The sequence below is a fragment of the Patagioenas fasciata genome, chromosome 13 (genome assembly GCF_037038585.1).
Source record: "Patagioenas fasciata isolate bPatFas1 chromosome 13, bPatFas1.hap1, whole genome shotgun sequence".
NCBI lineage: Eukaryota > Metazoa > Chordata > Aves > Columbiformes > Columbidae > Patagioenas > Patagioenas fasciata.
Window position 1 is genome coordinate 5,376,758 of NC_092532.1, and position 27,638 is coordinate 5,404,395.

The 27,638-nt window shown below is 45.9% G+C and overlaps 1 protein-coding gene across 2 annotated transcripts in view; it reads left to right on the forward strand.

The window, feature by feature from the left end:
* The window catches only part of NKD1 (NKD inhibitor of WNT signaling pathway 1), a 101,359-nt gene that overhangs the window by 39,897 nt on the left and 33,824 nt on the right, over positions 1 to 27,638 (forward strand). For both annotated transcript variants that reach the window (XM_065848196.2, XM_065848195.2), the window contains one exon: positions 22,471 to 22,528. In XM_065848196.2, the coding sequence (XP_065704268.1) occupies positions 22,471 to 22,528 (58 nt within the window). The remainder of the gene's footprint in view (positions 1 to 22,470; positions 22,529 to 27,638) is intronic.

The window sequence follows — 27,638 nt, forward strand, 5'->3', positions numbered from 1 at the left end:
TAGGCCAGTAAATCGTCGGTATGTGGGCTTAGTTCTATATATCATCTTGGGGCTGGTGTCACCCTGACTCCAGGACGAGAACATTATCAACATGTCATCAAGTCTGCCGGGAGCTTTTTATTACTTTTTCTCCCTTTGATTTATATCCATTCTCGGATTTCACCCAGGTCAGGTTCGACAACACATGGGAGGGACGTCGAGGGGATTGTTTCTTTGGTGCAGAAATAGATTTGGCAGGCGGGTCTAGCAGGTACCCCCTTTCTCCTGCCCTGTACACCCCAAACTGCTGCTGCTGGAGCGCTGGCCTGGCACAACCGCCTCCCTCAGTGCTAATTGCAGAACCTTCATTATCTCTGTGAGACAACACCTGATTAGCTTTGGCCATGGCCACACACAAGAGTGGCACAACCACAGCTTGAAAAACATGCCGCTGCAGTTTGGGTTGAATGGTGAAGACTCTCTGGTGGGCATTAAGGATTCTGGCCATCGTTTTTGTTTGGCTTAAAATGATTCTGAGTCAATTAAGCCAAATAAAAATAAACCACACGAAATAAATGTCCTCATGGCTTTTTGCGCTTTAACTCGGTGTGAAGCTAAGGCTCCGTTTTAAATCCAGCAGAGCTTTGCTTTGCAGACGAGCCCGTGACACCGGAGCAGCTCCGGCAAAGCTCTGCCGTTGCCATCGGGAAATCAAATCTGTACTGGCTGCAAAACCCGCACCTTCCGTGGCTTTGCTTATGTTTTTAAAAACAGGTGGATGGATGCTCATTGCTATGTGTGGATGTGGGATAACGTCATTTCTTCTTTAGGGTAATTTATTGTGAAATAAAAGCCTTTTCTGCAGAGGGAGATGCGTTGTTAAAGCAGTAGCAGAGTAACTGCAATCCTGACAAAGGCCTAAACCTGCTTTAAAGGCAATCGCGGATGTTCTCTGGGTTAAATTTTGGGCTTCTCTTTGGGCCGGAGATGGAGAGCTAAGTGGTATTTCTTCAGGAACTGTTTCCTTTGTTCCTGACCATATCCTGTACTTTCAAGGCGCAGTAAGGTTGTTTCTCAGTTTCTGCTCATGAGAATGACCAGCGTTTAAAAGTATGCGGGGTGTGTGTAGCATAAAGGTTTGAATTCCGTTTCTTTTGCATGGGAGTAATGACTGACATCTGGAAAAGTTAATAGCGGAGAAGAATTCGGCCAGAAAATACGGATGTTGTCTGTTGGCTCACAGAAGCAAGCCAGCGCGTTCAGAGTTAGGCCTGGACCAAGGGGTTGTACGCTGCTGCCTTTGGCAAACGGGCACGGGGAGCCCGGGCCCGCTCAGGACTCCAGGCCCTGATTTTTCCCACGTTTAGCTGAACTTGAAATGTTCTGTTCAAAATAACTCCTTGTGGATTCCTTCCGTGTATGTAAGGCAGCTTTATTTAAAGGCGAAGTCAGATAAAGAGCTGCTGGTTGAGGTGGCTGGCTGGCTTTTCTGGAGACCTTTCATTCTAATGAGTAAATCCTCATTAAGGGACACTGTTTGAATCTGGTCGTGGCCCCATTTCAGCAGAGCACTCAGTGTGTGCTGAAGTATGCGGGAGGCGGTGAGATTATAGGGACGCTTAAAGTTAAGCGAGTGCAGGACCGAACTGGGATGTGCATGAGCACAAGATTAGTTGCTACACAAGTACAGACCTTATTACTCAAAGTTAAATATTTTGAATTCTTTTTTAATCTTCTTAATGGGAAAGTGAGTAGGCTGCCTTGAAACTCCTTTCTTGCCAAACTCTGTTTCTGAAATCAAAGCTCACATTTGAGTTACATGACCACAGAAAGCATTATAAACTAATAAACCTCTGAATTTGTTTACAGCCGTGTAAACTAAAGAGCAGACAAACCAGCTTTAGGTTTCTTTGTTCTTATTTTTCTGGAGAAAAAAAAAGAGCAGAGGTATCTAAACAAGCTTTTGTGTGTTATCTCCAGCAAGGTTATAAGAGAATTCACAGCATGAATTTGTGTATGTGTGTGATCGTTGGCTTGAGCGTGCGGGCTTTAAACCCTGGTACAAATTGTATTTGTTGGTGTTGCCTCTTGTCCTAAATTCTATCCAGAAAATGAGACCTTAAAGCTATGATAGTTTTCTGTTCCGTTTATTTATTTCTTTTAAAATCTTCTAAGTTTGTTACTCTTAAATGGAAAAAGACACCGAAGCGGAGGAGAAGGAGCTCTGCCCATCAAAACAGGCCTATGGAAATATCCTCTGCTAAAATAAACCGAGCTTTATTGGGCACATTTAGGATTCGGTCAGGATGCGAAGGAGCACCCAACCCAGAACAAGCTCAGCAGCTGCACATTTTGCTTTGCAGGCATCGTGTAAGAGATTCACAAAATTAAGCTGTTAACAGGGATTCCGCTGCCACATTACAATTGGAAAACGCTGGGTATGTGTAGTTACTTGCCGTAAAAGCAGAGAAACCTGAAATGAAACAGTGTGTTAATAGAACAGTGTGAGCAAATGGAGAATACCACAGGCTCCAGTGGCAAAACCCATATAGAGCCAGCCTGTGTGAAGCACCTCAGGCCGTCCTGGGGCAGAGACCACCCGTTTTTGAACTGGTGTGCTGAAACTACCACAGCCACTCTGTTTTATGATCCAAACCGGGTTGTGTTCATGTTTCCTGAAGTCAAAAGCTCGTCACGTGTTGGCGCTCTCCTCCCAGGCTTCCTTCAAGTATTCAAGCCTACGATATTCATCCATTCACATGGACCAGCGAGTTGTGCAGCGTGCTGTTCCAGCCCCTTTGGGCCTGGTCTGCGCAGCTCACGGGTCTGCAGCCGGTGGCTTTTTGGGGACACTGGCCTCGGAGCTGCTGCTTGGGCTCGGCAGACCCTGGGGAAACTACAGATAAGGTTCACAACCAACGTCTGAACACTGCATCTTTCCATAGACCTTGTGCATCTTTCAGGGCCTCTTCTTCCATCACGATATGTGTTTTCCCGGCCTGACTGTATGCGCTTTTCCCACTCCTTGGGTTTTTCTTTTATTGCTTTTTTAGCATCCTTGTTACAGATGGTTACCTTTGGGCAATGTCATTAGACACGGCTACTCCTTTCTGCGTCACACAGCGTGTCTGGGGGGCTCTCTGTGCTGTAAGCTCTATGTACGAGCAGCCCTTGTGGAACCTTTGAGGATCTTTTGAGGTCCCTTCCAATCCCTAACATTCTGTGATTCTGTGACTGTTGTAACCTGGTTGTTCGGTGGGTGAGGAGCTGCAGGGTGACGCTCCGCAGAAATTTGTGAAGATGGACGGGGAATTAATCTGCCTCTTTCTTCAACAGTATCTATGGAGTTGTAGAAGAGCTTCGCTGAAAGTCACGATCCACAGAATTATATTCACACCCAGTTTTCTCTTGAGTTCTTGGTATTTTTTTTCAAGGCAGCTCTATGTATGTGTAAGGTGTCAATACCCAACTTTATCTTACATATATGCAATCCAATTCACTGGCACACTAGAGAAACATGTCTCACTGGGGCAGTGTGCTCAGTGTCTTGTGAAGTGTCAGCCCGCAGCCCATCTCATTCTGTCAGTGAAGCGGTGGAATTTGGCCATAGTTTCTCAGCAATCCCGGTCTGCCCTGGATCCCTGTCCCTGCATTGCGCCCCATGTTGTCACAGTCTCAGCAGTTCGTTGTCACAGGGAGCAGGCTGTTGGAGCTGCACTGGGCGTGCTGGGAGCTGATGGGGAGATGCTGCAGGTGCAGGTGCTGTAAGTGCCCGAGCGTGTGTGCTCATCCCAAAGCGAAGCCCTGGGACTCCGCACCCAGGAGTGTCTGTAAGAGTCAGACCCAGGCCGTGGGAATGCCAGCAGTGCCCATGGCTTTGGTCTCACCAGGTGTGACTTGTTTGCAGGCTCTGGCTCTGCAGAGGAGGAGATAAAGACACCTGAGCATGTTCCTTCTCGACAGCCATCCCGCTTTCTATCTGTCTGTAGCCCTAACGTCTTTGCCATCATTTTATTTCAGTCTTTCTGAAGACTTTCGCTGCACAATCTAGTATATACCTTAGCCTAGGTTCTATCATCACTTTTAAATCTTTCCTGTATGACCATTTAGCTTTCTTGTCCTACTTTAAAATTTATTTTTAATAAGGGATAACGAACATTAGTATTAGTGTGATACGATATTTCATGTGCTGTTATTCAGTTACGGACACCTTGTATCTTATTTTCATTGTTTTTAAGTTAGATGCTTGATCCTGCAAACTGTAAAATTTATTCATTTAAGTGGTCAGATTGGTTTCAAAAGGGCTGTTCGTTTACATCAGCTTTAGTGTCTGTGCAAACATTTCCGTGATTTTCATTGCATCTGTGCATCTGTTTTCCAGTCGTCTTGTGTCACTGAGCCTTGTCTGACTTCTCCCAACCTCGATGTCTTTTATGGGTTGTGCGGTTTTGTTTGTTTGTTTTCAAATTTTATATATATATATATAATATAAAACTTCCCCTAGATTTCTTTCTTTATCTTTTGCCATTCTCACCATCCTGGTTCTGTGTGAAATTGCTTTGCTCCTTCAAAAGATGTCTGTTGGTAGTTTCTGGTAATAACTGTAAGGTAATAGAGCGAATAAAAGCAGATGAACAGCAGTTTGTTTGGGATGGAAGACAATTGTGGTCTGAAGTGAGACCTGCAAGGTCTGATATATCATCTAGGATGTCAATGTGCAATGGAAACAAGGTCTCCTTCCGTTAAAATCAGTGGCAAAACTGTTGTTCCTCTTTTCCTCTTTCTCCCTCTCATAAATTTCTCTTTTATAATAGAAAGAGCAAGTCTGGATTTATCCAAAGCAGGTAAATAGAGCCAAGTCTGCCAAACTCTAAGGCTGGTGATGGTGCAGAACACTGACTTTGACGGTTCAGGTATTGCTGTCCTGGGTTCTTTAGGACCCGAAAGAAGTGTAAGAAATGAAGCAGTTGTTCAGGGGTGAGTTGGTGAGAAGCTGTGCCTACCCGGCTTTAGTTATGTCCGTCAGCTCCAGAATAATTCTTTGCACTTTGTATGAACCAAACTGCGCAATAGAAGACTTGATTGAAATCAGTAATGAGATAAGAAACCTTTCAGGTGATCTAAGCTTCATCAGTCTGTGTGGGGAGAAGGGACCAATCTGCTTTTCCCATAGAACACTGAAGGTTATGCATTTGCGCTATTGAATCTTATATTCTGTGTCACTCTAACTCCAATCTGTATTTAGTTTGAAATGCCAGTGTATCTTTAAGTGGAGAGCAATAACCTTTCTGTAACCTCTGCTGGGATTTATGAATGAATTTCTATCTGAAGGCAATACTTTATTTAGCTATTGTACATGGTTACAGCCCTGGGCTGGGTCTGCTGCTGACACCAGTGGCTGGGACAGCTGGACTAAATCTTAATAGCATCAGCAGGAAAGACTGATCAAAGTTTCAGGTCATTTGCAGCCTTATGCTTCCTTCCTGTGTATCAGGAATTTCGTACTCTCTGCCTTCTTTCTCTTTTGTTTGCAGTGTTTTTCTTTATGGTCAAAGAGAAACTGTAGCCTCCCAAGAGGTAAAAGCAAAAAAAAAAATGAGGAAACTCTTCAGCGAGTAGCGCGAGCAGATGACTGGTTAGATAATGAGGTTCGTTAAACACGGTGCAAATAGTGCAAATGCCTTCGTCAGTCAAGTGGTCCTTCAGAAGGCTTTGGAGCCGGGACATCTCCTTTCGTCAGCGGGGTTTGCGGAGGCGCGCTGCTGCGGGGAACGCGGGCCCTCAGTGTGCCGAGCTGGGACAGCCTGGCTGAGCGGGCTCCCAGCGGGAACAGCACCCAGCTCCGCTTAGCAGCTGAAATACGGTGGGAACTGAGAGAGAAAACCACTCTTAAGGGAAGGCAGCCGGCTGGGGAAGAGCAGTGGCAAAAATCCTCATTATTATTTGTTTCGTGATAGATGTCATCTTTTTCTCAGTACCTTCTGAGGAAAGGCAATGCACAATAAACTGTAAGTTCGCTTTTTGCAGCCGCTCCTGCAGACACGTGGGATGCTCTGAGGACGCGGGTGCGTGGCTCCGTTGTACATTTAGCAGGTGGAGCGACTGTCCCTGCAGCCCCTCCGTGAGCCCTGGGGATGCTGCTGCGCTGGGTGGCGGCTCACTGAACGTCCATGTGAGGAGTCCTCAAGCTCTTAAGAGTCTTTTCAGGTCAAGTTTGGTAATTTAAAAGCAAAACTGCTGTTATATGGTGTTGTAATTTTCACCACGTGTCAAAATTGCTAGTTGTAATTGTTTCTCAGAAAAATGGTGCCTGTTTTTACACAGGGTCATCAAAACGCCCACCTCAGTACTGAGGCGGGATGCTGTCCCTGGTGTCGGTGCAATTGCACGTGGTTGTATTACTGTGTGTTTGGAGGTTGTAAGGTATTTCTACCCATGGCTGGCAGGGCAGGGCCTCCCAGTCTAACTCCCAGTCCCACTCTTATGCTCCAAAACATTCCTGTTCCCTGTAATGCAGTTAGAACCAAAACTTGTCCTCGCAGTTCAGTTAGAAATGTGAGCTATTGACCAGACTGTGGTCAAGTGTTGCTCATACTGAGATCCTTTGACAAGATCTTTAATGCGGGTGTCGTAATATCTGCTTGCTGCTTCTGATGTTGTGGGTTGTGTTGGCCCCTGTGTGCACTCCTGGCCTTGTCATTTATTAGTCACGGAATAAAAAGGGTATAAAGCTACTGGAGAGTGTCCAGAGGAGGCCACGAGGTTGGTGGAGGGTTTGGAGATGAAGCCGTATGAGGAGCAGCTGGAGTCCCTGGGTTTGCTCAGCTGGAGCAGAGCAGACAGGGCAGAGCTCATGGGCTGCAGGTTCCTCAGCAGGAGCAGGAGGGGCAGGGTGAGCTCTGCTCTGTGACAGTGACAGAGCCCAGGGAACGGCAGCAGATGTGCCAGGGAGGGTCAGTGGGACATGAGGAAAAGGTTCTGCACCCAGAGGTGCTGGACACTGAACAGGCGCCCAGGGAGGTGTCACAGCCCAACCTGACAGTGTTCAAGAAGAGACTGGACAGCGTGCTCAGACACACGGGGTGAGCTGTGCGGTGTCCTGTGCAGGGACAGGAGTTGGACTCCATGAGCCTTGTGGGTCCTTCCAGCTCAGGACATTCTGTGATTTCTATGCTTCTAGATTTCTAAAGGGCAAAACCTCAAGCGCAGGCAGCAGCTGGACCCATCAGCCCATGTGTGTGGCACGTTAATGGCAGTGGAGCACCTGGAGAAGTGACTGGATAGTTTCTGTAAGATCCCGAGAAGTTGACGGCTGAAAAATCCATCTTGTGCAATCACCATGTGTCGGTGGCGCTAAGCCCGGCAGCTGCGGTGCTTTGCCGTGGCCGCTTCCAGCGCGTGTTCCCGGTCACACGGAGCCGGGCAGCAGCACCTGTGGCCGCACCAGTGCTCCCAGTGCCGCCCTGGGGTACTGGGACGTGTGTGACCCTGCTGCTGGAAGCAGTGGCAGTGCCCATAGCGTGACTGCTCCGAAGGGTTTTATACAGCAGCTTGGGTTTGGAGCAACATATTGGTGTTGGCTTTGAGCACGAACAGCTTCTTCAAATGGTTCCTAGCCCTTATTGGAGAGATTTTTAAAGAAAAGTTTTCCTTTCAAGAGCGGATGTTACTGGTTCTTTTGAGTGCACCTCTTTGGAGAAATGGTTTTCATTCTCGTCTGCTTCCCCCTGCCCTTTTTTGTTGTGTGGTTTGTTTCTTTGAGGTTTTTTTGTTTGTTTGCGCCGAGACCTTTTTTCCTCTGCAATTTGATTGATCCTCCTCCTTTCAATTCCGCATTGGCTGGCTGCGCGTGGAACCCCGCTTGGCTTGAGCTGAGACAAAATCGACTGCACACAATTTCCCTCTGACAGCTTGTACAAGAGCAAACATTTCCGAAGAGCTGAAAGTCTAGAAATTCAATCAGCGGAAAACCTACTGTGTGGAACAGCTTTGCTAGTGCTACAGCTCCCTGCTGGGTAGAAAAGCAATCCAGTTACAATAAATCCTTAAGAGTGGAGTCATTTGGGTAAAAGGAAAAACAAAAGCTGGTTTATACAAACTGATTGAAGTCAGACGTTTTGACTTCCCATTGAAAAAGGAGTCAAGGCCCAGGCTTGCTTGGTAATTTAAAGGGGAGATTGGCTCCTTTCATCTTTCTCTAGGGCAGGGTCGTTAATATTTTGCTTGTGGAAGAAATAGAAAGAGTTTTCAACTGAAGTTAGAGTATCTACTTTGATATCGATATCGATGCTGTAGCTGGCTATCAAACGGGTTGGTGCTGAGCGCTCCGGCGAGAGGTGAAGGCACAGTTCTGTGTCCGGCCGCTCTGATGTTGTTCCAGTGCAGTCACACAAATGTGAAACTAGGGTAAAACCGGGATCAAGATCAAGGCTTGCATGTCGTGCCAGGACAGATTGGGCAGCAGTTTGTGCTGTGTTGCTGGTGTGTCATGAGCTTATGAAGCTGTTGATGCAATCGGGGCTGCCCGACAGGCTCTTCGGACTGAAGTTACGAGTTGTGCCTTGCGAGAGACAGCTGTTCTCTTTGTGTTCATTTTCTTTCGTTCTTTAAGTACAACCAATTAAAAATTAGCAGCATTAAAAACACTTGACATTAAAATAACAATGTTAACTGAGGTGCCAGTAATGACTGCGATGAAATATTTATCCTAGTTTATATTTAAAAACTTAAATTGAGGTAGCTTGGGGTAATGAAATCTCCTTGTCATTTTCTTTAATAATTATTTGCACCGCTCCTCTTTGTGTGCCTTTCCTACTGGAGCATATTAAATGGGCCAACAGGCTCGAATTGAAAAATTAAGGCAACAATCTTTGTGAAGTCAAGTGAGCAAAGTAAACGGACTGGAAATGCTGAGGTTTCCTTCCTCCTTCAATGCCTTTCAGGTGTTTGCATAAGACTAGGTAAGACTTTTCTGGACAAATGTGGATTTTAAGACACTGCTGTCCCTTTCATAGCTGTATGGGGTCAGTCAAGCCTGCCACTCTCCATATAACCTGCATTTGGCTGTTATCCCCCCTTCTTCTCCTCCCAAATGGGTCTGGTCCTCATGGAAAATATTAAAGCTTATGTAAACATGGTAAAGGATTTCCCCCGGCCTTTCTGTTTAAATAAGATGCCATAAATTGCAGCAAATTAGAACAGAACTTTGCCACAAAGATGGAGTTAAATTGGTTTAAAAGAGAAACTAAGGCGGGATGGTAGACTGGTAGGACTTAGAGCTCCCATTTGTGTCCCTTGCTGGTCTCAGCCGCATGAGGAGGCTGCTCTGGCCCTCTGACGGAACTGAAGTACCCACAGTTTCTCCTCGAGCTCTCTCCCACAGTCCATGGGAAGAGACAGTGCCTGTTGATCTCAGGTGGTGCCGCTTGAGTCAAACTGTTTTCAGAAGTCATGGAGTGGTGTTTTCTGTGCCACCTGTTTAAGGCGGGGGGGGTGCCATCCCCATCGCAGGGGAGCATGCTGAGGACTTACTAGCCCTGCTCAAATGCTCAGAACGTGATATGGTGCTCTTACAGCTTTTGACAACATCCCTTCTCCTTGGTTTGGTTGGCTCAGCGCTGGTTTGGGCCTTTCTTGTTGTGTGTGAGGCCTGGTGCCAGGGCCAGCTTTTGTCAGACACACACTCCGTATCTGAAACCATACAGAACATCGTGCCTGCGGGTGGATCCCCAGTGTTTGGGGCTAATCTTGGAGTATCACAGAATCCCAGAATGTCGGGGGTTGGAAGGGACCTGGAAAGCTCATCCAGTGCAATCCCCCATGGAGCAGGAACACCCAGCTGAGGTTCCACAGGAAGGTGTCCAGGCGGGTTTGAATGTCTGCAGAGAAGGAGACTCCACAACCTCCCTGGGCAGCCTGGGCCAGGCTCTGACACCCTCACCCCAACAAGTTTCTTCTCATCTTCAAGTGGAACCTCCTGTGTTCCAGTTTGCACCCATTGCCCCTTGTCCTGTCACTGGTTGTCACCCAGAAGAGCCTGGCTCCATCCTCCTGACACTGCCCCTTTCCATATTGATCCCCAGGAATGAGTTCCCCCTCTTAGCCTCTTCTTCTCCAGCTCCAGAGCCCCAGCTCCCTCAGCCTTTTCTCACACGGGAGATGCTCCACTCCCTTCAGCATCTTGGTGGCTGCGCTGGACTCTCTCCAGCAGTTCCCTGTCCTTCTGGAGCTGAGGGGCCACAACTGGACACAAGATTCCAGGTGTGGTCTCCCCAGGGCAGAGCAGAGGGGCAGGAGAACCTCTCTTGACCTGAGTACATGAAACCTGGACCTGTGCACTCTGCATTCTCTGGGCTTGGTCCACACAAGAAGTGAACAAGAGCTGCTGCAGGTAGTCATGCTTGGTGGGGTCTTCTCCACTGCAAGCAACTGCTGATGGCAAGAAATAATCACACACACACACCATCAGAAAACCAAACATTTTCCCCGAAAGGCCTTTCCAAGGCCTTTAAATGTCTCTGGTCATCATTCTGCCCACTTCAAGAGACAAAACCAAACCAATGGCCCAATGTTCAGAGGTTTGCGTGTTCACAATGTCAGAGTTGCATCATCTGCTCCATCATGGCAGGCTGACGTGTGGTGAATTTGTGTGTGTGTGTGTGTGTGGATTTTTCTTGGTTTTGTTTGGTTTTTGGGGTGGTTTTTTGTTTCACTTCATATTGGTTTTGGGTTTTTTTGGGGATGGGGGTGCTGTTTTGGTTTTGGTTTATTTTTCTCCTGTCTTTAGCACAGTTCTTTTGTGTATAGGCCGAAGTCCTGTTTGAGAAGGATATGCACATCTGAGAGAGGCATTCAGGGGAACACAGTTGAAAATACAGTGAAGCTAACTTTGACAGTTAAAAAAAGGGAAAAAAAGAGTTTGGGAAAGATGTAGATAATTTTAGTTGCTTTTAATTTCTCTGGTTGAGGTTGGAAAGGAGTTATGAGTTTCCAAGAGCAATCAATACTGCTGGACCCCTACTGTTGATACAGTTTGAAGGAGATACACTTGAAATGTTTTGTGCTCTGGCTTGTCTATAGTTTAGATTTTCTCTTTGACAAATTCCAGCCAAAGTAACTTAGCCTGTTGAATGTAAATTTTCAATGTATAGAAACAGCTGAGGGAGTCCAACGAGGTTACTAAAAAGCTGAGTATCAGTTCCTCTGTAGTTCGTGTTTGAGTATAGAAAGCAGAGACACGGTGTAAAGTCAGGACTATTGCTACAGGTGCAGATTTCTATGTCTTTATTCAGGAGAAGCATCACCAGCTGTAGGAGGAACCTCACACTGTAGTCGTGTTACTCTTGATGTGAAGCCTCAGTTGTGTTGCTGTTGCACTTCATCTTACACTATGGAAACTTCAGCTCTTGCTGCCAACAGCCACTATAAGGAACAATTACAAAGTTTTTGTTGTTTTGTCTTTTTTTTTTTTTTCCTTCTAATTGTCATTTTCCTTTGCTACTTTTCATCCTAAAGGCCAAATTATTTTGCTGTCACAAAATAGCCGCAATGGGGCTCAGCCGACGCTAAAACCAGGCCGTCACTTTTATTTTCTGTTGTGTATCTTGGGATTCATTTTTATGCTCACCGTTCTGGTGTACATGAGCCAGAAGGAGCGTGGGATGCTCTCCACGATGGAAAATGCTGTTTGGCAGCTGTGACAAACAGGGGCAGATCCCACCGGCTCTGCTCGGGATCCACGCGATGGAGCCTCCTCCCACTCCACATCTGCTGGTGTTGTGAGGAAACTTAGAGCCCAGATCTTCCAGGTGCGCTGTTTACATCAATTAGGAACCTTTTCAATCTGTGGAATGGGATTTTACATCTTGTGGTTCCGTGCGTCTTTCCCTAAGGGCGCTGTGGTGTTTTCTACCTGTGCGTTGTCCCATCTTCTCCCAACTTTCCACCTTGGCCCCGCTTTGCCCCTGTGGAAATCTCAAGCCCACAGGCTGGGTTTGTGTTACCTGAGCAGCTCAGCTCTCTGCTGAAGTTTCCTGCCACCCTGAACCGTGCTGGGTGACCTCAGCAATGTGGTATTTTACTTACAAAGCCACAAGGCTTGAGGACGCCTTCCATGTTATTCCCTAGGGGAAATGATCCCTCCCCAAACAGGAGAGACGATAAGGAATCATTTTACAAAGAACCACACTTTATCCTGAACAAATCTAAGGAAATATTTTAGCTCTGGTTTTCCTAAGCTGTTTACCAGTGTGTTTGGGGGAGAACTATCCTGCGGAGGTGTGCATGGCAAGAGAGCAGCTCAGGGGGGGAGACTGTTCAGCTGCTGCAAGGGAAATCTTTACGTAGATGAAAGTGGATGTGAAGTGTGGGGCTTGGAGATGAGCAGCAGTGAGAAACTAATAATTCCACGCATGGTGTATCTGAAGCATTCGGAAAACGAGACCACGCGTTGTTGCTGCTGCAGAAGTGGGGCTGGCTGGCTTTGTTTCTCCTCCTTCTAAACCCCTGCAAGAAAAACAAGCAGAACACACCTGTTTGTCTAAATCCTTTAAAACTCTTTACATTTTAATGGTTAGATGAGAGCTGCTTATGAGTGTGTAGTGGGACAGATTCCCCCTGTCACCCACCACCTCCCAATATTTTTTCTCATTGTTTTGTGCGAAATCTGTTGTTCACCGGTGGGAGCTTTATACAGACTTTTATAGAATAACAACTGCAGCGGTGGATTTTGGGGAGTCTGCGTATGAGGAGAAGGAATTTGACATCCTTGTGATTGTGTTTCCGCTGGGCTCGGTTTGCCGCGCCGGGCGGAGGGCAGAGCAGCGCAGAGGTGCCGCCGGGTGCGCCCGCCCGCGGCGCTGCCCTGTGGTCACAGGGAACCGGCCTGCGTCAGGGGTGAAAGAGCCCTGCGCAGTGATGCAATCCGATCCTCCTGCTGTGGAAATTGATGTCATCGCATTCTCGCCCTCCCCCCTTTTCTCAGCATTTCCCCACCGGCTCCTGAAGGGGAGGAGGACGCAGCTGTGTGCTGGGGCAGGAGACCTGCTACAAAAATTGATGAAGGGTCGCATCCTAGGTGTAACCCTAGAAAACGGACCTGCCTGGCCTGACAAATGCGGTCACCTGCTTTTGCTAAATGAGCAAATGCTTCTTGTCTGTAATCGTGGCATTTGTGTGCTCCTGCATGCATTGTAAGGCTGAATTAAAGTGCCCTGTGAATCAAGGAATCCCAGTGCCGACAGGGTTAGATGTTTCATATTAGGGCTCTCGGTATCGTTCCCGTTGATGGTCTCCATCGGTGCTGTTGTGCCCTGGCACGGTGCAGGCTTCTCAGGAACGATGAACCCAGAGAACACTGCACTTTGTTGCTGGGTGAGCCGGGCGACCTCGCTGGTTCTCCGCTCTGCTCTGCCATTTATATGGGGTTTGGGTTTATTTTTTCCTTTGGGAATTCTAGGCTCAACTGAATTTGTTCTGTGTTTTGCTGAAGAAAGAGCTTGTTAAAGAATTCCCCGATGACTTTGAAGTGAACTATTTATTTTCTCCCAAGGGTTATTCAGTGTAACCATTTGCCCGCTCTCCTCTGTTTTTTCACCCCAGTGTTTCCTGAGCTACAAGTATTCTTGGAATATATTAGTTGTAATGAGTTATGTGGGCATCAAAAGTTTTCTTTGAAACTATATGGCATCAACATCTGTTAGCTCTTAGAGAGCAGAGACGCAGACAAAGGGGCTGATGGGGGGAGGGAGGAAAAAGATATTAAATCCTGGAGTATGAAGGCTCCATCTCAAAGCCTCAGGGGGAGGGGAAGGGGAAATCTGCTGAATGCCGTGGCTTTGATGTGGTCCTCTGGCCCTAGGGTGCCTTTTTATGGGAATGTGCGTGGCAGACGGTCACGCACGCTTGTCCTGCCCTGCCCTGCCTTTCCCTGCCCTTCCCTACCTGCCCTTCCCTGCCTGTCCTGCCCACCCTGCCCACCCAAGCGTGGCCCCCCAGCCCCCAGCAGAAATCCCACCACGACCCTTGTTGCTACAGTGACATTTTCAAGGAAAACACCGTGCACTTGGTTTTCAGCTGCTGAGGCGGGGAATCCAAATTCCTGGTAATAGACGTAACTCTTAAGGAAAAGAGTTTAGCAGTGAACTTTTAATTTGCTTGTAATCCTCCTGACCCTGCGGGTCAACGTGCAACTGTTCATCTAAATCGGGTTTTTAAATGCTGTGTGTCTGTGGGCTTTTATTGCCTGTAATTAAAAAACATGTGTCTGTTTCTCCGTGCGCAGCATCAGTCAGTGTTCAGGCGTGATCGCTGGTGCTGTTCTACTTCCAGGAATGTGGTTCTGCTTTTTCTTTTATCTTTTCCTGCAGAGTTTCACGGTGTTTGTCCGACATGCCAGGGAGCAGAGAAGAGCACGAGAAACCTCTGTGTCTGTCTTTCCCTCTCGTTGGCTCCGTCTGTAGCCATAATGCTGGTGGCATTGTGCTTCACTGTGACTTCCTGGCCCATTAAACCCCTGACCAGTTAGAAAATGATTAGTTGACATACCTGGGCTTTGGGGACAAAGAGGTGGTTTAAAAAGGAATGTGAACCATCTGTTTTGCCAGCACCTCCTGTTGACAGATTTATGGATCAGCATTGGCATATGTGGCCAGGGTCACACACCTGTGCTTCCTAACAAGGTGATATTATTGAGCAGGTTCTGTTTTCGTCCTGAGGATTCAGAGCTCCTTGCAAAGGTGGGCATCGAGAATTCCGTTTTACAGTTGAAAAACGAAGGCTCGGAGAGATTTAAGTGGCTTTCCCTGCACCACACAGTGAGTCTGTGGTGGAGCAGTTATTGAATCCAGGTTTCCTCCAGCTGCATAAATATACGTCATCCATTAGCAGGAAAAGACTTAGAGCCATAAACATGCTCGAGGAGCATTGATTATCATTCTAGGCGAGCTTTCAGCCCTTGTGCTCTATGAAAACCTACTCCATGTAGGAAGACTCATGCTATTAGCACGAGGAAGGTTCAGAATTCACTGTGTTAAAACTGTAATGATCCCTGAAGTCAGTGAAAAGAGCAGCCTTGATTTCAGCGGTCACATCTTAAATGAGAGCCTTACTGTGCAGTCAGGCTCCGTGGCCGCTTTCTGTGTGCGTTTCCCAACGCGTGCCTGGGTAACATCACCTCAGTGCACTTCGGTCTGTTTGTTAAAGAGTTTCTTGGTAACCAAATCTGTCATGAAAGGACACTGAACAGAGAATCAGGTTTATTACATAGCTATGCCCGTCTGTGTGCTGTGCTGAAAAAGCCCAAAATAAGCTATTTGGAGGAGTTATTTGGCTTCTGCAGGCTGGAAATTTGAAGATTTGTCATCTTTCATTCACGTCCATAATCTATGTTGAAGATAAGATCTTGGAGGATGTGGTACAATTGATATTTCAATCAGCAAAGAGGTTAGAGGATACCTACAAGAACAAAGTAAGGTAGACAGCTGAATCACAGCATGGTTTGGGTTGGAGGGACCTTCCCTGCTCCCCCAGTGCTACCCCCGCCATGAGCAGGGACATCTTCACCAGCTCAGGTTGCTCAGGGCCCTGTTTGGTTGGGTGTTTTTTTGTGTGGGTGGGTGGTCGGTTGGTTTTGTTAGCCTGTCACTGTCTTCAGTGTTTTACGCACAGCTGGAGTTCCTCTGCCGTCACCTGGCTGCGGGGTCTGTCAGACCGGTGGATACGGTTGCAGTGGTTTCCAACACTATTACCGTATAGATATGATTGGGAGTTACTGCTCCCAGAGCAGAGGCAGCTGCACTGAATGTATTTGTGCACTTCACCATCATAGTTTTTGAGTTTCGGTGTGAACTTTGCGCAAAGGTACCGAAGGATGGATTTCAGTATCTGTTGGGTGACAACACCCATTGTGTTCTGCTCCCTCTGTTAGGCAGAGCCTAGTGTTGGACATAGAGGCCAGCAGGGCAGATAAAGGCAGTGAAATCCTAAACCACAGCAGCTAAACCCACCCAAGATCATCTACCAGAGACCTTAGAGGAGAAATCTGTTTTCTTAACAACTCTACCTGCTGGGATTATGTTATGAAGAAATTTTATCTCAGACAAGCTGCCACGCATGGTGGAGGAAGAAAAGCCCATCTGTAATGCACCACTGAGCACTGGGTTCTTATTGCAGAGAAAGAAAACATTGTAGAAGTTGAGCTTGCTGCTCCTGCTTAACAAGCTGCATTATTGCAGTCGCAATGTGTATGTTAATCTGGTCTAAAAGTGAGTCGCCTTGACTTCTGCTCCAAGTGAGAGCTGCTTTGCACATTCTTTACAGAAAGTTGAATTCTGGTGAGTTATCTTTACTATTGAATTGTCTGGAATGACAAACTCGAAAAGTAAAACCTCATGGTTGCAGAGAAGGAAAGTTAAATATGCTGTTGGAGAAACAATATTAGCCTTAAACTAAGACACGCACGTATATTGCTCTGTAGTGCTTTTCTATATGGTATGTGCTTTAATTCTTAATTTGCCTGGTTTCAATTGTCATTACAGTGAGGAGTGGAGTACAGACTTTCTCTGTGTAAAGGCCTAGGTGTGTAATTGCTTATAAACAGGGAAGGAAAAGAAGCTCTTGTCGTAAACAGGACACTGTAATACAGCAGCAAATGGTTTATTTGAACAGGCTTACGAGGGGGATCTTTGAGCATTTTTGGAAGAGAATATTAGCATTAAGGCTTAACTTCCACATGCACAGGGAACCAAATACACACCCAAAACGCATTCTTAGCTTTCACCTGTAAGCAGTGATCACACAAAACTGTGTGCACAAACATCCACTCTGATGTATATTGGACTGCATGCATTTGTGTGCAAACCTAACCTGGGAAGATGCTATCTCCAAATATGTCTGACTACAAGCAATTAAAATAGCTATTTATTTGGTTAATTTTTGAGTCGTACGCTTGGCTGTGAAGCTGTATTTGTAAAGAACGATGATCACCTTGGATACCTGAATACCTGCTCTCACCTGCATTATCCTAAAATAAGTGATGCTGGTGTAAATAGGTTTTCTAGTAGTGAAGACTGGGATTGATCATAGTTACACACGGCTGTGTTTCTAGCCCAGGAGGAATTTCAGGCACCCAAAGGGGAGCTACGTTCCTCCCATCTTTTTTTCAAAAAGTCTTTTACCTCTTTCTCTTCAAGTCTTTACAAGATTAAAAATGAAGCGAAACAACAATAATGAGCACCTTGGCGTTTGGTTGGTTTTCTTGAAACATCTTCAGGAGTCTTGGTTTTCCAAGTCTGCTCAGGACTCACCGTATGAAAATCCAACTTGTTTTGGAAGTTTGTTTCCTGGAAGGGAGACTGAAGCTTTCGGAATAGCCACCAAGCCACTGACAGAGCCCTCGCGTCCTCCTCCTCACCAGCCTCTACTTCTTGGTGTTGGTTTTTGTCTCCATCAAGAATGGGAGTTTGTGGCACAACATTCTCGTTGGCAGCTACTTAAAAACCATTATAAAATCTGTTCCACAAGAGATCAGAGTTACTACATATCCCTTGCACTCCTGTTGTGAAACACGTTTCTTCAGCTTTGCTCTTTCCAAAAGCACCGGAGCTTTATTGCATCAATATGAGAATACGGAGAGAAAAAACAATGCGTTTCAGTCAGATGGATAAAAATAGGGAGGAAAGTTTTCTTGGTTGATAATTTGTCATTTTGCATGTATTTTACTTGGGGAGAGTAGTGGCTATGATACCTCAATAAGAACTTCACTAAAATGGGAAATGTGTGCATATTTTCTGCCAAAAATGTGGAAAAATGAGTATCTTAAGGCTAAATCAAAGGATTTTAGTGAGGTGTGTGAAGGTGGAGAGGTAAAGGAACTTGATTCCACTTGAGAAGATCAACACCTTTTAGAAAAATGTTAATTAACCCAATGTTGACTGTGGAGTAGCGGGGTCCAAACTTCACGAATGTGCTTGTTAGCTTGGTAACCTACTGAAATCAAAGGGTACCCCACGGGGCTTTTGTTCTGTGGTGCTGGGTATCCTGGGGAGCGGTGTGAAAAGGGACAGGAGGGAACAGCCCCACTGGTGACCGGGATCACGGGGATCGGTGGGCATGGGCGCTACGAGGGGGCTGGAACACAAATACAGCCTGTGGAACCTGCAAGGTGACAACAAGGAGCTCAACCGCGATGTAGAAGCAGGAAGGGAACCAGGGAAGGCACAGGAGGGATAAAGCCGTGTGGGAGGAACGATGGGTGAGGATGTGATCGCAGTGTTTTCTGAGAGCTGGTGAAAAGGCGGTAGCTGGAAACCCTGGAGCTTGGCCTTTGGTCTCCAGACACGCGTATCCATGAGAAAATACAATTCCCAGTGAGTTAGAATTCATCAGAGTCTGACTGCATGGCAAAGGTGGGGAGTGAGTGATGACGGCCTGAGCTGTAAGGGCAACAGAGATGATTAAAGATGCTGAAGGGAGTGGAGCATCTCCCGTGTGAGGAAAGGCTGAGGGAGCTGGGGCTCTGGAGCTGGAGAAGAGGAGACTGAGGGGGGACTCATTCCTGGGGATCAATATGGAAAGGGGCAGTGTCAGGAGGATGGAGCCAGGCTCTTCTGGGTGACAACCAGTGACAGGACAAGGGGCAATGGGTGCAAACTGGAACACAGGAGGTTCCACTGAAAGATGAGAAGAAATTTGTTCGGGGTGAGGGTGGCAGAGCCTGGCCCAGGCTGCCCAGGGAGGTTGTGGAGTCTCCTTCTCTGCAGACATTCAAACCCGCCTGGACCCCTTCCTGTGGAACCTCAGCTGGGTGTTCCTGCTCCATGGGGGGATTGCACTGGGTGAGCTTTCCAGGTCCCTTCCAACCCCTGACACTCTGGGATTCTGTGAACCAGCTGAAGAGAAGCCCGGGGGTGTGGGAGCTCTCACAGGTTGTTTTTCTTCCGGGAGTTGCACTAATTAACTCTTCTCTCCACCCTCACCCCCTTAAATGTGCACTGAGCCCAGCAGCACTGCTTAGGATGGGTTCTATGGCACACAAGGCCAGCCCACCAGATGTTCAGGGCTTGACCAGATGTTTGAGCCCAAAACTCAGTCATTCTGGGTGATTTGTGTCAGTGGCCAACAGAGGCCAATGTAGTGATCTGGGAAACTCCCAGTGAGGTAGAGACACTCTGATGTGTTCCTGTTCAGCAGCCTATGAAAATGGCATGCTGGAGTAATCTTCCTGCCTAAATATCGCTGTTCTTTATTCTTTCAAATGCTCGCTGACCTCATTTATAGTGTTTCACTGGGTACATCTGGTTTTGGCTGTTTCGTGACTCAGTGTTCCAGTTAGCAGACGCAGCGCTGTGATTTAAATCCCCGTGTCAGGACAGTGATGTACAGCTACCTCTGGCCGACGTGCCGCTGCTTTTGCTCCATCACACAGAAGAGCCGCTGCTGTTCCTCTCCTGCCCTTGTGCTCCAACACGCTCTCCCCAGCCTCGAATACTCTGACCTGGCTGTAGTGTTTGCCTCCCACTAGAATTTCTTGAGCTGCAAGGTGTCTTTTACACATTTGCCCTTTTCTTTTGCTCTAGTCCATTCTCTGAATTTGGGTCTCTGGGGGCAGCTGCACTATTTTGGTCACATTAAAGCAATTAGCACGGGTTACTGGGAGGGTGCTCCATTATGCAGTACAAGCTGCAGTCAGAATTGTTTTATCTGGTGCTCGCTCCGCTTTTGTACTTTTCCGTTGAGTGGGAGTTTGCATACAGAATCCTTCTCTCAAGCAGCTGCATTTTGCTATTGATCCAGGTTGTGACATCTGTCTCAGTGGTGCTAAAAACATTCAGGTAACTCTCTTGCAGTTATTTTGACAGAAGAGTTAATGATAATAAGATGAACAATATAGTTTCTTTTCTTTCTTTTTCCATCTTAGAGCTGCCCACACCTTTCACAGATACACATCTGTCATAGATGATAATAATAGATAATGTCATAATGTTACACACACAGAGGAACACATTTGAATGGGAGCTGAGGAATTCTGCTTAAATGTGTCACTAACATGTTCAAACAATACTCCCATCAGTTTCGGGATGGATCGTCAATTTATGTGCTACTTAACAGTTATATTGTGGTTCAGCATCATAAAACCACTTTTCTAGAATGTTGTAATTTATCATAATTTGGTTTAAGGCAGAAACACTTATTAGAAATTTGCTTGCTTTAAGTTACTACTTTAACTTAAATAACTAGGAGCTAGAGAAGGAGCGGAACTTGACTAGAATATAAAACATATTTACTTAAGACCCATGTAGTGATTAAAAGTGAGAAAATAAGGAAGCTAGCTTAATGAATTTTAATGCTTCACTCAGCTGTTTCACACTTCTGGCTTCCACTCTTTTCTGTTGACTTGAAGGTGCATTGTCCATCAGCAAACCTGTGCTCATTTTTCAGTGGAATCTTGAAAACTTGTGAAAATGAATGATGAGTGGGTTTTGTAGAGGGTGCGATCGTCGAGGTCATTTTAACAGGCACACCCAGGTGTGCTGCTGGCTTGGATAAATCATTAAGAGATAAAGGCTGCCAGCTATGTGGTGTTCTCCTTAGAGGAGCATCGCCGGCAAGACCAGCCTACTCATTGACTATTTGCTGCTCAGCTTAACAGAAAATGTATTTTTTCCAAGAGAGCAGGAGTGAGCGAGAACTCTGAGCGTAGTGAAACAAGCAGGCAAACCGGTTGTTAAATATTTAGGGTTGTGGGAGTGAGCAGAGGTGCCACACGTGCCTGCGTAGCCACTTGCGTGTGTCTCGTGGTCTGCGCTCGGAGCCTTGTGCAAAATGGTGACGTGGGGCGATCTGATCAAACAAAAGCAGAGTCACTTTTAGAAGGCCCTGGAAAGACCATCTTCTTGCAGAAATATGATAAATCGTACCAACATTTAATGGCTTCTTTCCATTGGCTGTCTATTTCTTCCATAATTTGAAAGGTAATGATTGATATTGATCGGCACTCGCTCAAAAAAAGAGACCTTTTACGCTGGAACAAAGCCTCGGGGAAGCAGAGTAGGTTTTGTGACTTGCTGCTCGGAAAGCTGGCTGCAGAATGGCGGCTTTTCCAGCAGTTGTGCTCTGCACGGTCCTCGCGCTGCGGGCCGGGTTACCAGCATGCTCAGAGCCATCCGGCCTGTGGCTTTATTTCAGGGGGTCTGCTCGTGAACACAACAGGATTTTCAGGGTCTCTGGGCTCGCTACTCAGTCGTGTTTGCGACAGCTAATTCTTAAGTTGCTGTTGCAGAAATTGATACTGAGGAATTCCTCAGATATGCTTCTGTGGCTTAGTTACTTTCTGATAACTAATCTCAAAGAATAACATTTGGGCATGTGGGAGGCAGGCAAGAATCTCTGACAGCTTTTTCAAGAAAAAGAGGTGGACTGCTTCTCTCATGATAAATTTGCTTAACAATCAAGCTAACGAATACAACCAGACATCAGTTTTCGCTGGTTGTTCCCTTATCTTGTGCAAACGGTACTGTCACCTTCCGGCTGGGACGCCGGTGCTGCGGATGGCGGCTCTGGGCTGGTTCTGCAGGTGAAGTTAAACGGCCATAGCACAGCACGCCAGCTTTTTAAGGGCCATATCCTTCTTTATCACCGTAACTATCATCGGTGGCAGAGAGCGTTTGTGGAGAAGCCAGATTCTGGTATGGGGTCTGTGGCGTTCAAGTGATGCTGGAGCCTGTGGAGTGAAAGGGAGAAGGTGACACATGAGGGTACCTGTCACTGCCCGTGGTTGGTGAGGGTGGGGATGGAGCTGGAAAGGACGGCTCCTAAGACTGAAAATGCTCTTCGGGTTCTTTATAAGTGGGATTAGCTCCATATCCCACTGGTGCCTTTTATTGCTACTTCAGCACCATTAGAGAAATGTTTTTTGGGTCTGAGATAAGATCATCTGTGTATCTATGGTATCAGCTTCTGTATTGCGCTAGACATACCGGGGCTGACGAAATCTCATTAATTTGGGGACCGAAGGATCAGGCAGCTCTCCAGTCTGGTATCTGCTTTTCTTGGGTGACCTCTGGCAGATGAAAGTTTTCTGTTTGTTGGTGGAACCAAGTGATAACATTCCTCTGTGGGTAGTGAAGGGCTTATTTCTCCTTTATTGCTTCCAGTTGGGTTTTTTTTATCTTGCTTGATTGACAGAACAGTGAAATGCTAAATATTAATCTACTTTGTAAAAGGATTTGAATATGAACAATTCTTTTTTCCTTCCCCTGTATAATCTGTTCATCTCAGTTGCATTTTTTGTCCTAAAGTATGTCCAGAGCATTGTAAAATAACACTAAATGCATTGACTGCCACTAAGAAAGTGATTGACTTCTTTCCTGGAAAACAACTTCTGTGCTCTCGTTAGTGTTTAAATTAATCCTAGCCATAATAAATACATATTCTAAAGATCATAACACTTTGTATATAGTATATTTGTCATTAATATCTCTTTCTTTTTAACAGGATTTGTCTGGGGAAGGCTACAGAGACACTATTGGTGATGAACACATTCATCTAGAAGGTATTTAAAGAATACATTTTTTTAGTTAATATTACAGAATATTGGAGTAAGTCTGTGAACAAGTCAGTGTGAGAATGCATATATGAGAGTGGAGTTCTTGATATACCGATGTGTCATTTGCCTGGAAAATTGTTAAGGTGGGAATAGGAATAGAACTGCTGTTGCCTCAGATAACTTGTTCTTTCCAGGGCTCACCCCGTCCCTTGTGCTCAAGGAACCTCAGAAACTCTCTGGGCAATGATATCGTGTAACAAGTGTTTGCGTGGGCTGTCTGGCAGCTTTGTATTACAGGCTGGCGGAAACAAGATGCCCACCTTACTTAGAGCAATGGACCCTGTCAAGCTTCACTTGGAAATTTCTGTCCTCTTATCATCCAGTCATTTGTTTCTGGTGGTGGAGATGTGGAATGTGTTAATATACGGTGCTTCTTGGATGCCAGATTTCTACCATGTCTGTAGTTGCACAAAGAACGTTCCCTTGCGTGTGCCTGTAACACGGGGGCTCCATTTCAGCTGGTGCTTGTAGGCTACCGGTAAACACTAAAACAAGCTACACTTGCCATGATGGAGTCAGTGTTTGTTAACAGTGTTCCAGTGTTTAACTTCACCACAGTTTTCCTTTCTGCTCGTAGCAGGACGTGGGTGGGTTTTTAATTTTCAGAATTATACGAGAATCTACTTAACATGGGATATTAAATGTCAGCTAGGTGAATAATTTCATTTTTCTCATTCTACCCTGCCTCTGGTTATTTCTTACTTTGTTGTGTAGAATTGTCTTGCATAGCAAATATAATATCCCATATATAATATTTCCAAACTAGTCAGCAGCAGATTTGTTTTTATTAGAGTGTCGAACCTTTTAGGCTACTGTAATATCAGCAGTTTTGCTCTGTTCCTTCTGATGCATCTCATTTCTGATGAGGTAGCTGAGTAGTGAAGACAAGATCTGCAGATCTCCACTGCCGAGGCTCTACAGTCTGCAGGCTGTGCTTCCCCTGCTGGGGACAGGGCAACCTCTGCCCTCTTGAATGGGGTATCGAAAATCATCTTGAATTAACAGCACTGTGTTAAAGCAGGATGCTTTCACCCTTTTTGTGTAACTCAGTACTTTTTGCCGGCTTCTTTTTTGGATTATTGTGATAGTACTAGCATAAAATTGTGATCTTGGCATGAAGTGAAACTGGAACATGATTTGAGACCTTTGTGTGCCACAGCTTGACCCCTGTGTGGTTAGGCACAAGGTGCCACTGTCGTAGCTCTTTCCTGCATAGGTGTTTTGTGTGGAAATGTAATTAATATTCTAGAAAGTATATTAATCTCTCAATCTAGAATAGTTGTCCTGCCTTTACTTTGCTGCCTCACAGTCTCTACATATGTACTGGTATAACACATATATGTTGCACGATCATACATCCATGTGTGATAAGATAACCGGGATGGCACTGATAACTAGTTCCAGAGGCAAGGAGCTGTGACAAACTACAACATGGTTGGTTGGACTAAGCTCACAGAGCCCACGGACGGCAAAACAAAGACTTGAACCCAGCTCTACCAAGTACCAGGCAAGTGTCTAATCACCAGACTATATTTTGCCTTCATAAATACACAGTAGGGATGGAAAAAAATGAGAAAGAAACATTTCTCAGATTTGCAAAAAGCACAGCAGGTGCCACAGTTGTTCTGGGTGAGGGGAAAGTTGTAGCCTTCACACTCTGAGACTTTGTTGGAGAATAAATCTGAGCTCTTTAGAAGGCTCTCACTGAAAAGACAAAGTGGCAATAAGAGAAATAATTGAATTCCTTATTTTGTTTTACATAGCCAAGTTCATTACCTTTTTTTTTCTCCTTCTCTTTTTTCCCCCTCTTAGCCGTCTGAGCAGTGCAGATAAAAAGAACTCTCTTTGCTGGATTTAACTTCTGTGTTGTTATGTAAAGCTTGATCAAATCCTTTCGTCTTAACAGACTTAACTGGCCAACAGCAAAAGGCTCGGGATTCTGGGATTAAGATTGTGTTCGGTAAGAGGACTGGTGCATTACTGCTTTCTTTGAACTACAGAAAGAACAAAGTAAACATCAAAAGCATTAAGCCATGAGAGCGGATTGTTGACTCAATGTTGCTGCTTGGCAAAGGTTAGAACTCAATAGTGGTGACTCTGTTTACCGAGTGCTGTGCAGAAAGAAACAGTTTGACCAGTATTGTCTCTTCTATCAGGCACCTGCCTTTGATTTGCCTGCTGGGCAAGTCACTACATTGAAATTTTTGGATTTTCTCTGATGTGGTCAGTGATTTCCTTAGATAAGAGACACCGATGGAAACCTCAGTCTCATATTACTCTTAGGCCTCCTCCCTTCTTCCTCTTTCATTACTAACTCAACAACTGGACATGCTGGATGCGGCTGCTGTGGTGGATTCATCTGCAGCTTTCATTCCAATTTTAGCAGTGCTTTCCAGTGCATTTCTGAGGCCTCCACTTGCCAGACAGGAGTCCTTGTTGGGTCTGCTGTGTACACACTTTGCCCGATGGAGCTTTCTTGTCCAGCAGGTTCTGCACAGGAAGCGTGGGCTGCGTCGCTCTCCATGTCTAGGATGAAAGAGCACAAATCTAGCACAGACATTAGGAGATACGTTTCATTTCAGTGGAAAGATAAAACAGCAGGCAGGAATGGAATGTAGCATCAAACAGCAAGTCACTCCTCCATCGTGGAGACAGGCAGGTGGCTCAGGAAGATATCTGCTATCAGTGCGTTCAATAATGACATCCACCTTCTCTCTCTGCTCTTCAAGGCATGAGTAAGCTTTTTAATGAATTGTTCAAGTCTCCTCCTCCTGTTTTCCAGAACTTTTGTCACTTCCTTTCCCCAGACCTTCTGGGAAATCTTCACAGCTGAAGCCCATAGGCCAGGAGAACTTTCTTATCTTGAGCACTCCATGTCTTTATGAAATCAACTGGCGTTTCTCTGTCTTATCATTTGAGCATTTAGAGGCTTTTCAGAGCAGCCTGTTTGTGACACCTGAACCAGAAGCAGGAAAATCCCTCTTTGACACGGATTGACTGGGGAAAAGAGGCAATTTCCTGCTCATCTCAACAGACGCTCTTTAGAGCCCAGTGGGATGCAGCTATCAGTCTGCTTCAGCTGCCTTTTGGAGTTCAAGGTGAAGTCTTTAAGCTCAGGAGACACCTAGCTTATCACCCCAATTAGTTATGTGATAACGTGATCTCGCACATCACCGTTCTCCTGAAAAGTACGACTTGAGCATTTCGGCTAAGCAGAAATCTGTGCCATCAGTCTCGTGCTGTCCCTGTCCAAGGAGCCGCCTCTTGGGCCGATAGCGATCTGTTCCCCGCTTCATTTGTCAGCACAGGGTGATGTCTTGATTATTATTCCCTCAGCAGAAGACTGGAGAAGATCCAAACCTTCCTGGTGCCTTATCTGAACATGATATCCAGCGTCCTGCTGAAAGCAGTGACAGAGCTTGACCTGAGTCAACAAACCCATTTTTTGATATGTTTCCCAAACCAGATGTATTCAAATCCCTAGATGTAGGATGTTCCCTCATCTGGCACCAGAAAGGACAAAATTATTCAGGTCATCTCCTCGTCCATAAATATTAGAGAGCCCTCCAGCAGAGTTCAAAGCACATGTTTTGCTGAAGAAATCTACCATATCTGGAAAAGAGCTACTTGTAGCGCTTTTCACACATTTGCAAGACATTATGGAATTTCTAAACCTGTGAGTAAGGCATGCTGTATTCAGCAAAGGAGAAAAGTAATTCATTGTATTCGTAATATTATTCTGCATTTTTCAAGATGTTACTCGTCAGCCCGTCATCTCCTCCGCAGCGTCCAGGGAATGTGTGGTCAAGTTGGAGCTGAGGTCTGATGAACAGCGTTCCACCGCAACGAGCTGGGTGGTTGGGTTTGACTTTAATAAGAATCGATAAGTGAACAAGGAGCAGATAGTAAAGAATGAACGAGGGGTTTAAGGCTGTTGATGTTTTGTGCAGTGCTGCCAACGTTCCTGGAGCCCCACGGAGCCCCACAGGCTTCGCCCGCTGTAGGCATGGAGAGGGGGCAGTTTTAGCTCTCCTTCCATTTGCCCATGAGGCACTTTTTGCCATAGTTTGATAATCTCTTAGCTGTAATAAATTCATGAATTGTGCTAGGTTGAGCTATAAATGGGTTATAAAAGGCAGTTATTTCAAACGGTGTGCTCCTTTCCAGTTAGTGCCTATAGCTAGGATGGTTATTTCATTTATTTTCTAAAGCTTAAATAATTTTCTGTTACATTATGTACACGAAATTCCAGGGTATTTATGGAAAAGACGTATATTGCATTTTGCGCACAGATAAAGTTGCTTTATACCAGCACTGTTGTTATTACCTACCTAGCACTATTGATGCACGCTTGATGCTTTGCAGAAAACACAGGTCTGTTCTCTGTCAGGTTCTTAAACCAAATACCTGTGCATCACTGCAAACAGAGTGCTGATAATTCTGCCTTAAAAGTGCTCCTGTGGTCATCCCGCTGGGATGTTCTCTGTGTGTTGATGACTCGGTGCTAATCCTGTGCACTTACCCTACATTTGCTGTGCTATGTGATCACCTCAGTGTGCTGATCACTTGTTCTCTGGCTCTGTTTTTTTTGGCTGTCAAGAGGTTTCAGCCATACCCTTCCCTACCGCTCAGCGTGACGTGAAACATCTGAAAACCATCTTCAGCTTCAGCGTGTCCCACCGGCACCGGTCACCAGGACACGGTCCCTGTGAGGCTGGAGGCTGAAGAACTGGTGGCTGTGGGTTGGAAGGAGCAGTGAAGTACATGGGAGGGGATGGGGAAGGAGCAGCAGAGAGCGCCAGGAGAAAACTGCTTAGTTTGGCAGTTAGAATAAAAGTCACCAAAGAACATGAGACTGGCAGGATTAGCAGAAGTTTTCCTGTGGTCATACACAGATCCAGGAAATTATAAGAAGCAGGTAGGCTGGCTGCCATGAGTGAAAGGAAAATCTTACGGCATAAGGCACCTAAAAAAAAAAAAGAAACTAAAAAGTGCAAGTGTTTCTTAACATTAGCTGTTCCATTTGAGGGGGGCTGGTATTTGGATCAGAAGCTTT